The sequence below is a fragment of the Cervus elaphus genome, chromosome 4 (genome assembly GCF_910594005.1).
Source record: "Cervus elaphus chromosome 4, mCerEla1.1, whole genome shotgun sequence".
Classification (NCBI taxonomy): domain Eukaryota; kingdom Metazoa; phylum Chordata; class Mammalia; order Artiodactyla; family Cervidae; genus Cervus; species Cervus elaphus.
The window spans coordinates 18,099,103-18,111,032 of NC_057818.1; the positions used below are offsets into that span (position 1 = coordinate 18,099,103).

General features: G+C 47.3%; 1 protein-coding gene across 4 annotated transcripts in view; it reads right to left on the bottom strand.

Annotated features, from left to right (window-relative positions):
* Positions 1-3,036: 3,036 nt before the first annotated feature.
* ABCC11 (ATP binding cassette subfamily C member 11) overlaps positions 3,037-11,930 on the bottom strand; it is an 81,404-nt gene continuing 72,510 nt past the window's right edge. For 3 of the 4 annotated variants that reach the window (XM_043898391.1, XM_043898390.1, XM_043898392.1), the window contains 4 exons: positions 7,887-7,965; positions 7,216-7,329; positions 4,563-4,727; positions 3,037-4,452 (listed from right to left, as the gene is read on the bottom strand). In XM_043898391.1, coding sequence (XP_043754326.1) covers positions 4,360-4,452; positions 4,563-4,727; positions 7,216-7,329; positions 7,887-7,965 — 451 coding nt within the window. In that variant the 3' untranslated portion in view covers positions 3,037-4,359. The remainder of the gene's footprint in view (positions 4,453-4,562; positions 4,728-7,215; positions 7,330-7,886; positions 7,966-11,930) is intronic. The other variant, XM_043898388.1, reaches the window with a different exon arrangement.

Here is an 11,930-nt window from a genome sequence, read left to right on the forward strand (position 1 = left end):
CCTGATGACTCGCCCGGCAGGAAAAGTCATCAACAGAGAGAGATGAACAGCTCTGAGTGGCACGGTTTAGGGCTCGGGAAGTGGAGGCAGAGAGAACTCAGAGGGTGCGGTGAGCAGTATGAAGTGAACTAGCACAGAAACGCCCCCCTGGCCCAGACTTCACTGAAGTCCTCTGTATCACTGAGCGACTATCACTGTCACTTTCATAGGTACAGAGGGAATAAGGAAATTAAGAGAAAGTGCTGACTTCTCCTTCTGGGTCTGTGTGATGGAGGAAATGAGTGTCTGCATGGTCTAAGTGGATGACTCTGGAGTCTGAACCAAAAAAGGTCATAGAAATAAAAGTGCCCCAGAAATGAACTTTGGGGAAACTTTGGAGAACACATTAGAACAAAGGTTTGGACCTTTGCAGTCTAGCCCATACGTGATAGAGTCATCTTGCTAACCCCTGAATTCTGAGTATGGTGCAGGGTCTGGCATCAGCAACATCTGGGAACTTGTTAGAAAGGCAAATTCTCGAGCCCCACCCAGACCTCCTGAATCAGAAAGTGTGTCGGGGTAGCTGCCCTGGCAAGGTTTGCTTTAGCCCTAGAGGCTAAAGAACTCCTGCCATTGGCATTATCATGTTCACCATTGCATCCCAGAGTTGTATACTCCCTAGAAGTTATCCAATCTGATTTCCCATGCACACAGAATCCCTGCCCGCACTGTCTTGTGGGAACCCTCTCTGAGCCTGGAAATATCAGCAGTGCCCCTTGCCCTACACCGGGGAGAACTGTCTGAATCAGAAAAGGCTTCCAGCCAGGGGGAGCTCCTAGCCCGACCTTTCCAGTTGAAGAATGCTTGTTCCTGGGGACCTGGGGCTGCCCTCTGGAGCTGTTTCTAGAGGAAGCCCTTAGGGAAAGTGAAGACTCCCTCTTCCTTCCTGGTGCCTCTCACAACATAGCTCAGGTCACCTAGCGGTCACCCTTCAAAGAGTCTCCATTTAGCTGTGTTTCTCTTAAAATAGTGTCCAGAGCTAGAGACAGAGGGCAGGGCAGGGCCAGGCGGACCACTGTCTCCTTTGATCTGTACATCTGCTTATTGTTTCTGTGACCACATCCACATCACATAGTTTGTGTTGAAGTCTGTCCACAGCACTCAACCAGGAGGGGGCCTAGGCCCTGAGGGCAGATGGAGGCCTTTAGATCCCTGAACACTAAAAATACTCTCCCATCCCCACAGGAAGGTAATTGAAAATACAAATAATGGCAAACCATTACGAAAATACGGGCTTCCCTAGTGACTCAGATGGTAAAGAATCCGCCTGCAACGCGGGAGACCTGGGTTAGATCCCTGGGTTGGGAAGATCCCCTGGAGGAGGGCATGGCAACCCACTCCAGTACTCTTGCCTGGAGAATCCCATGGACCGAGGAGCCTGGAGGGCTACAGTCCATGGAGTAGCAAAGAGTCAGACACGACTGAGTGCCTAAGCATAGCACTAAGTAAATATAAGGAAGTAGCAGTACATTCTCTCATCATAATTATTTTTAGGTTATTTTTGTTTTTTGGTTTTTTTTTTGGTTATTTTTGAAATATCAGTTGGGGGGGACTTCCCTGGTGGTCCAATAATTAAGAATTCACCTTTCAATGCAGAGAATGTGGGTTCGATCCCTGGTCAGGGAACTAAAATCCCACATACCATGGAGCAACTAAGTCCATGCATTGCAACTAGAAAAGCCTGTGTGCTGCAACGAAGACCAGTGCAGCCAAAATCTTTTTTTTAATTTTTTTTTCAATTTTTAAAATTATATTACAATATAGTTCAGATAGCCCCCAAATATATAAAGAATTAAAGAAAACAAACTCATATTCATCATTCAACTTAAGGAATAAAATATTACCAATATTGTGTTTTTTTAAAAAAAAAAAAAAAACCAGAACATCATATATTAGTTTTTCAAACAGTTTTGCTTTATTGTTGTTTGGAGCCAATGGGTCTCAATTTCCGCCGCATATTAGATTCACTTACCGCTTTAAAAATCCCAAGGTACACTCTCTACCTCAAACCAATGAAATCAAAACACCTAGGGGTGGACCTCCATCAGGATATTTTAAGCACCTTGGGTGACTCCAGTGTGCTGGGAAGGCTGAGAACCCGCCCTGAAGAGAAGCTGCTGTGAAGAGAGGTGAGAGGAGGCCCTGAAGACCAAGTGGAAACCTGTCTGGTTCTCGTCCTCTGACTGAGGGGTCAACAGTAGTTCTCAGGGGCTCTAGACCTGGAACCCGCGGGACCGTCCCCGCATTTTTGGGGAGAGCCTGCCATCTGCTGGCCAACGGAAGGAAAACAGGCAGCTAGCTTTGACCTGGGGAAGGACCCGGGAGTCGGGCATGGGGCAGCAGCACCAAGAATGTGGAGCGCCCTCCCACATGTGTCCCAGGCAGCTGCCCCGCGGCAGCTCTGGGAGACGGCGGCGCCGGGCGAGGAGAGTGATCCTCAGCCTGCCGACGAGCAGCTCTGCGACACTGCAGAGTTGTGCCAGGCTGGGAGCAGGAGCGGCCGCTCTTCGGGGCCCCGGGAGGAAAACGCAAGGATAGAGGGGAAGAGGACCCACTCAACAAAAGGGTTTTTAAGACAGAGAAGACGTCCACCTGGGAAACACTCTCAGGAGAGAAGCGGGTTTTGCCGAAGAACCAGGCGGCTCAGAGGCGATGCACACGTGGCACCAGCTCCGGGTCCAGCGATTGAATCAGCCCTGCCACAGTTCATTCCCACATGGGGTTTGCTTATTTTCCTCTCTGCCTGGCACAGTTTTCTGAGCAAACCTTTGTCCATTTTTCTGGTCTCATCGCTTCCGCCAAGAAGCTTGCTCCGACTGCCTCCATCTCCTGAATCCTGCCCTTGCCTCCTGTCACTTGCTTTTAGAGCCTCCTGTTTCCTTGCTTACTATTTTATCTCTGGGAGGGCTTCCTTGGTGGCTCAGCTGGTAAACAATCTGCATTGTGGGAGACCTGGGTTTGATTCCTGGGTTAGGCAGATTTCCCTGAAGAAGGGAACCGCTACCCCACCCCAGTATTCTGGCCTGGAGAATTCCATGGACTGTATAGTCCATGGGATCACAAAGAGTCAGACACTACTGAGCGACTTTCACTCACTACTTACTCTCTGGCGGGCAAATTCCATGAGGTCGGGGACATCATTACATCCCCGTCATCCACCCCAGTGCAACAGAGTAAGAAATCCTCATTTACTGAATTGATCTTTCTTAGGGCAAAATTTAATCTGAAAACAAAAGGAAAGTACTTTGAAACATATTCTCCTCGAACAATGAGGTCTCCCTAGAAGTAAACTGAAAATAATTACCTTTTCTATTTATATATATCTATAACCATTAGGGGTGCAGAGGTCACAAATGATCTTATTTCCAGTTGGCATATGTATTAGTAATAAGTTAACTCTTTATTTCACCTATCTATGCTCCAATTAGTAAACAAGCACATGGTAGACAGCTACTGTTTGGGGGCTGCCCACTCTTTCCTAATGTAGTAATAACACCCCAATTTTATTTTGGGGAAACAATCCTCTCCATTCTCCGTTTATGTGATTCAGGGTAGCTGATCCCATCCCCAGGCCCGGGTGCGGGCATACAGTTTGGGCCCTGCCCCTCACTGCATTCCAGCAGCCTAACATGCAGCTCGTTCACGGCTGAGCACAGGATTCAAGCTGGCCCAGTGAGATTTAGCCCCGGAGTTTTGCTGGGATCCCTGGAGAAAGGACCGGGAGTATGGAGCTGGTGGAATGTGAGCCTCGAGGTGCTGGCAGCCGTGCTGTGCCATGAGGAGAGAAGGCCAGAGAGTGAAGTCAACAAACCAAAGTGAGGCTGAGTGAGGAAAGGCAGAGCCCGCACGGCAGACGTCCTTTTGATAATGGCACTCAACCCAGAGCTTTTTCTGCAACTTTCCATTACATGAGCTAATAACGTCCCCTTTACCAGAAAGCTTAAGAACGTTTCTGTTCCCTGTAGCTGAATGAGTACCAGCTCACAGAGAAAGCAGAACTGAGAGTATGACTTTTCATTTTTTTTTTTTCTTTTTTACAAAATCACTATCCCACTTACAACACTTTTAACACCAATCAGAAAATTGTGATAAACTTTACCATTATTATGAAATTCCTACATGGTCTCCAGGGGAGCCAGCAAGGGCCCTACTCCAGGCTGTGCTCCCTCAATGTCCTTTTCCCGCCCATCACCAGCACTTCGAGAACGTCCCAGCCCTGCTTTGTGGAGAAGCAGACTGCAGGCGGCGGTCTCCTCCCCGGCTCCAACCACTGCGCCATGGCCGGCTCAGCCACAGCCGCCTCCACGCAGCCCCTCCTCCTCAGCTCATCGAAGTACTGGCTGTTGCCAGCAGGGCTGCGAACACGGACCCCGGCTTCTTCTGCAGGACCTCAGGCTTGTCAAACTCCACCACCTGGGAGGCGGAGAGAGAAGGGGAGGGAAGCGGGGTGCAGCTGAGCTTGGCCCTGAGGGATCCGAAGGCCTGGGCGCCATCCTCCCAGCAGCCTGGGGGTGTCCCCTCACCATCCCGTTGCCCATGACCAGGATGCGGTCGCAGTTGAGGATGGTGGTGACACGGTGTGCGATGATGAGCACTGTGCAGCCCCGGAAACTTTCACGGATTGTGTGTTGGATGAGGACGTCCGTCTCCAAGTCGAGGGAGGCTGTGGCCTCATCAATAAGGATGATCTGGTGGATAAGAAACAGGGGTGAAGGCAGCCTCCTCAGACTCAACCCTGGGTCTAGTCCTGGGGTGACCACTAATCTGCCTAGTACCTCAGCTGGAAAAAGAGATCTTTGGACTCGGTTCGAAACCCACTTGGAGCTCTAAGTTATCCATCACATTATGAAGAGAATGTTAAGTCTCAACCAAGAACTAACTATACTTCATGTCTGTTAGTAGCTTAGTCGTGTCTGACTCTTTGCGATTCCATTGACTGCAGCCCGTCAGGCTCCTCTGTCCATGGGATTCTCCAGGCAAGAATACTGGAGTGGGTTGCCATTTCCTCCTCCAGGGGATCTTCCCAACCCAGGGATAGAACCCGTCTCCTGCATTGCAGGCAGATTCTTTACAATCTGAACTACCAGGGACGCCTTCTTTAGTGACCAGAAAATTAAGTTCTTGAAAGTGAAAATGTCCCAGTGGCAACTTCCTGTCTTATGAACTGCCTTCCTATTTGTCTGAATTAAGGTGGAGCAATGTCCCTCTCAGGACAGGCAAGCACACATCCTAGGTGGCAGAAAAGATGGTGTAGCTAGTATGTGGGTAAATGCACTTTGTACTTTAACATGTTTGTATTTCTTTCATTAACAATATGCATCAGATGCCATTTGCTGCAACATGGATGGCCCTAGGCATTGTCATACTGAGTGAAGTAAGAGAAGGAGACATATGACATCCCTTATATGTGGAATCTAAAAAGAAGTGATACAAAAGAACTTACAGAACAGAAAGACACTAGCAGACTTAGAGAACAAACTTTTGGTTTCAGGGGGAGGAAGAAAGGGGAGAAGGGATAGTTAGAGGGCTGGGGATGGACATGTACACACGGCTATATTTAAAATGGATAAACAACAAGGTCCTATTGTGTAGCAAAAGGAACTCTGCTCAATGTTATGAGCCTGAATGGGAGGGGGGTTTGGGGGAGAATGGATATATGTATACGTATGGTTGAATCCCTTTGCTGTTCTCCTGAAACTATCATAACATTGTTAATCAGCTATACCCCAACACAAAATTTAAAAGTTTTTTTAAAAATGCATTGGAAGAATTTAATTGGCATAGAAAGTGTGATTTTTGCTCCTGCACGGGGCATCACAAGTAAATCATGGGATAGGTGGTACAGAGATATGACAACAATCATAAAGTGATGACACAAACTTAGAAAACAATCTAGAGAAAGCAGTCTTCACACCAAGTGGCTAAGTAACCAAAATAAGGAACCGAGAGGTTAAGAAAACGCTACCTACACATTGCCAGTCCTGTCACCCCTCTCTCTTAGCAAGAGGGGAAAGTCCCTCCTCTGAAACCTCCCTGCTCCAGGCCCGTCGAGCTCTGTCTGCTCTTCCCCACAGCTCTGCCTGTCGCACCAACAATTTTTGCACTGCTCTTTAACTGACCATGTCGTGTATTGCATGTGCGTGTGTGTGCAAGTACATACACATGTGTGAGTGTGGAGGTGTGTGTATGTATGTGTGTACATAGCCTCACCTGTGAGGGAAAGATGGCTCCTAAGTAGCCCCTGTAGTACCTGCAATATTTGGAAAATTTTAAGCTAACAAAGGTCTATCTAGTCAAGGTTATGTATGGTTTTTCCAGTAATCATGTACGGATGTGAGAGTTGCACTATAAAAAAAGCTGAGTGCTGAAGAATTGGTGCTTTTGAACTGTGGTGTTGGAGAAGGCTCTTGAGAGTCCCTTGGATTGCAAGGAGATCCAACCAGTCCATCCTAAAGGAAATCAGTCCTGTATATTCATTGGAAGAACTGATGTTGAAGCTGAAACTCCAATACTTTGGCCACCTGATGCGAAGAGTTAACTCATTTGAAAAGACCCTGATGCTGGGAAAGATTGAAGGTGGAAGGAGAAGGGGATGACAGAGGATGAGATGGTTGGATGGCATCACTGACTCAATGGAGATGAGCTTGAGTAAACTCCGGGAGTTGGTGATGGACAGGGAGGCCTGGCATGCTGCAGTCCATGGGGTCACAGAGTCAGACTGAACTGAACTGAACTGAAGAAACACTATTGGATGAAACTTTAAAAAAAAAAAAATGTTATTTTGCTCCAGAACAGGTGTCATCTGATTCTCAAATCTAATAAAGATGAGGGAATATCCTGCACCCAAGTTTTAACAGGAAAGCACAGTAGGCGACTTTGAGTGACTGTATCTCTAGCCTTGTGGCTTTGTGCAGGAGGAGTGCACTGGGGCTTGGTTGTGGCAGAGATGTTTCAAGTCTAGGTTTGGGTGCCAGGGTGCAGAGCACCTGGGCAGAGACGCCCCCCCTTCTACAGGCAGGGTTGCCCAGAATGGCAGAAAGTGACCATCAAGCCCTTTGTGGATTTGTGGACAGAACCCAGGGCGGCGCCCAGAGTCCCACGTGCCTGGGGGAGAGATAGCGGTGTGTTTCCCAAGCCGAGCATCCCCCAGACCCTTCACGTGCCCCCAGCTCTCACCTTGGAGCTACGGAGGAGGGCCCGGGCAATGCAGAGCAGCTGCCGCTCCCCCACGGAGAAGTTCGAGCCATTTTCCACAACTTCTGCTTGCAGGCCTTGCGGCAACTTTGAGATCTGTGATATGGAGGAAGACGCCCGTGGGCCACTGTGGGATGAGTTCTAAAACTGACCCCCTCGTTCCTCTCCTGTCCTGTCATGACACTCCCTCCCTGCCCCTGTCTCTACACTCCAGACACTGGCCTTTCTCCTCCCCAGCTCTGCCCATCCAGTTCCCCTCACAAGGTCTTTGCACCTGCTAGTTTTTATACCTGGAATGTTCTCTCAAAGATCGGTGCCCAGCTGCCCCCTCAGCATTTGCTTTGTCAAATGTGCATCTCTACAGAGGCCGTGGCTGGCCACCCACTGCGGTGTCTGCAGTTCTCATCACTACCTGCACAGCACTTGTCCCATCTGAGTCTCTCCTGACAGTAAGCACCAGAACAACAAAGCTGTACCCGCTTGCCCTGAGCTGGTACCCGCCTGGCTTACTACTGGCATCATCAGCCTTTATCTAGGGATCTCAAACCACCTCATCCCCATGAGATGATTTCATCCACGCAGCACCTGGCATACCACAGTAGAGGAGCCCCGAGGACCAGCAGGGCCAAGAATTCAGCCTCGCACTTACTCACCGTCTTGTTCAGGAACGTCCTCTCCAAGGCATCCCAGATCTGCTTGTCTGTGCAGCGGTCAAAGGGGTCCAGGTTGAACCTGTCTCGGGAGAGGAAGAGAAGCGTTCAAGAAGCACACTTGCCCATTGAGTCGTCTGCACCCCACAGAGCACGTGACTGAGGATGGTTGGGTCAGTGAAACTCGCTCAGTCGTGTCCAGCTCTTTGGGACCCCATGGCCTGTAAGCCCACCAGGCTCCTCTGTCCATGGAATTTCCAGTCTAGAATACTGGAGTAGGTTGCCATTTCCTTCTTCAGGGGATCTTCCGGAGCCAGGGATTGGACCCAGGTGTATTGCATTGCAGGCAGACTTTTTGCCATCTGAGCCACCAGGGTAGTCAGGATGGTTAGAGCTGGATTATTGGATCCAGAGAAACTCATCAAACTCCCACAAGTGGGCTTCCTGTGCCTTGCCAGTACCCCTTCCTTCTGCAGGCAGCAGCTCCCAGGTCTTGTTTGGGGGCCGCCTCCTTCCTAGCCATCAAGCCTGTGTGGTCCAGGTGGGGCTCTACCACCAGCTCAGGGCGGAGCAAAGACTCGGGTGTAAGCAAGCCAGAAGGTGGTAACCCCTGGCCGCAGCAATTGGCTGAGGGGTGGGGAAGGTAAGCAATCAGAGCGTATCTCAGGACTTGGACAACAATCACCAGAAAAGGGGCTTCTACTTTCTCACCAACTGAACAAGTGAGGCTACAACCATCTTGCCTCGGAAAAAGGAGACATGGAGGCCCACAGTGGAGCCCAAGGATGAAGCTGAGGCAGACTGAAGGGGATATTGGTCCTTTGAGTCAACCTTGGCCTTCCTGTCTTGTGATCCCAGAGGTTCTTTTAGCTTAAGCCATCTGGGGTGTGTGTGCGCGTCTCTGTGTGTGTTAGCATATACACAACATAATATTTATCACTTTAACTGTAATTGTAGAATTCAGTGGTGTTCAATACATTTACAATGTCATGTAACAATCCACTAAAACTCATCAACACCAATAAAAACTCTGCTGATTGAATGTTCTCCCTCCCCTTCCTCCTGGTAATCTCTTTTCTACTTTCTGTTTCTACAAATTTGCCTATTCCTGGTATCTCACTTAAGTGGAAATATACAATATTTGGAGCTTCCCAGGTGGCATTAGTGGTAAAGAACCCACCTGCCAATACAGGTAGACATAAAAGACTCAATTCAATCCCATGGGTTGGGAAAGATCCCCTGGAGGAGGGCATGGCAACCCACTCCAGTATTCTTGCCTGGAGAATCCCATGGACAGAGGAGCCTGGCAGGCTACAGTCCATGGGGTCACAAAGGGTAGGACATAACTGAAGCATCCTACATCTGGCTTACTTCACTTAGCATAATGCTTTCAAGATCCATCCATGTTGTATCATATATCAATTTTTCATTTGTTTCTAATTGAATAATATACCACAGTTTGTATAGATCACATTTTCTTTATCCACTCATCTGTCAATGGACATTTGGATTGTTTCTACCTTCTGGCTATTCTAAATAAGGTCATAAGCACTGGTATACAAATATCTGTTAAGCCCTGCTTTCAATTCTGTGATAATTCTTTCAAATCTGTAGATTTGATTCTTGAAATTTAATTATTTCAAATTTAATTATTTCATATGATTTGGTGGATCATATGATAATTCCATATTTAACTAGTCAGTTCAGTTCAGTTCAATTCAGTCAGTTCAGTTGCTCAGTCGTGTCTGACTCTTTGCGACCCCATGAACCACAGCACGCCTCCCTGTCCATCACCAACTCCCGGAGTCCACCCAAACCCATGTCCATTGAGTTGGTGATTCCAACCATCTCATCCTCTGTTGTCCCCTTCTCCTCCTGCCCTTAATCTTTCCCAGCATTAGGGCCTTTTCAAATGAGTCAGCTCTCTGCATCAGGTAGCCAAAGTATTGGAGTTTCAGCTTCAACATCACTCCTTCCAATGAACACCCAGGACTGATCTCCTTTAGGATGGACTGGTTGGATCTCCTTGTAGTCCAAGGGACTCTCAAGGATCTTCTCCAACACCACAGTTCAAAAGCAGCAATTCTTCGGCGCTCAGCTTTCTTTATAGTCCAACTCGCACATCCATACATGACCACTGGAAAAACCATAGCCTTGACTAGACAGACCTTTGTTGGCAAAGTAATGTCTCTGCTTTTTAATATGCTGTCTAGGTTGGTCATAACTTTCCTTCCAAGGAGTAAGCATGTTTTAATTTCATGGCTGCAGTCACCATCTGCAGTGATCTTGGAGCCCAGAAAAATAAAGTCAGCCACTGTTTCCACTGTTTCCCCATCTATTTGCCATGAAGTGATGGGACCGGATACCATGATCCTAGTTTTCTGAATGTTGAGCTTTCAGCCAACTTTTTCACTCTCCTCTTTCACTTTCATCAAGAGGCTCTTTAATTCTTCCTCACTGTCTGCAATAAGGGTGGTGTCATCTGCATATCTGAGGTTATTGATATTTCTCCCAGCAATCTTGATTCCAGCTTGTGCTTCCTCCAGCCCAGCATTTCTCATGATGTACTCTGCATATAAGTTAAATAAGCAGGGTGACAATATACAGCCTTGACGTACTCCTTTTCCCATTTGGAACCAGTCTGTTATTCCATGTCCGGTTCTAACTGTTGCTTCCTGACCTGCATACAGGTTTCTCAAGAGGCAGGTCAGGTGGTCTGGTATTCCCATCTCTTTCAGAATTTTCCACAGTTTACTGTGATCCACACAGTCAAAGGCTTTTGGATAGTCAATAAAGCAGAAATAGCTGTTTTTCTGGAACTCTCTGGCTGCCAAATTGTTTTCCACAGTGGCTGTGCTATTTTACATTCCCACCAATAGTTCATGAGGGTTCCAATTTCTCAACATTCTTGCCAACACCTGTTATGTTCCTTTTTCTTTTCTTATTATTGCTAGTCTAGTAGGTATAAGGTGGTATCTCGTTGTGGTACGGTTGTTTTTTATGTCTCTTGCAGAGAAGGAATCCTAACGAATCATCCGGGCAACTAACATCATATTTGGATCTAATTGAACTTTATGCCCGTTAAGGTTTGCCCGGCCCTTGGCATAGGAAACATAATAAACACATCCTTGTTACGCGACCACTCAGTCCCAATTGAAACCTTTCTTAACCACTGCTTTTTCTTTCCCCAGTTCAACACACATTTTGTGTGTACAGCTAGATTGAAGAAGCAGAAGGTAGAATGACCTATTTGCATGGTATTTGATAGTTTCCAAAGCATTTTCACAGATGCGATCATTGACATCCTCTTCCTCATGAGACAGATATATCTCTTTAATTGATGAGAAAATTTATGGCTTATCAGTGTTAAGTGCCTTGTTCAAGCTCATACCACAAGTCAGAGAGACAGGCTGGAATCAAGGTACTCAGGGTTAGACAGAACCTCAAAAGGTGGGGAACCCAGGTCTCCTGTACGCCGGTCCATACTTTCTGCTGCAAGCAGTGGTCGGGGGAAGGGAGGTACTATCACTCGTTAGGGCGTTGAACTACCTGGAGTTGTATCTCATCTTTACCATTTATGTGTGTTTCTCCTTCAATAAGTCACTTTCCTAAGTTCATTTTTTAGAAAATAATAGTGCCCACCTCACAGAGTTGCTCTGACACTACAATGACACAGAATACTAAAGTATAGGGCTGGCACATTTAAATGCTCAATAAATGTTAATTCATATTTCTACTACTCCTATATCAAGGCATGATAGATTTTGGCCAACTTCTACCTTAACACAGAAATTCATCACTAAATTTTATCTCATTCCTCTAAAACAACACAATCGGTACAAAACTCTCTGTGCACATAGTATGCACTCTCCTTGGAAAGACTTTCCTCCCTTTTTCTGCCACGCAGTCTTCTACTTAACCTTCAAGACCCTACTCAAAGGCCTCCCCCACTTCTCTGGGAAGGCTTTCTGAATTCCCCCAGGCAGAGTTGTTTGTCCTACTCCTAGGTTCCCTTAGTTGGTTCATATCTCTGATCTAGCAAATTAC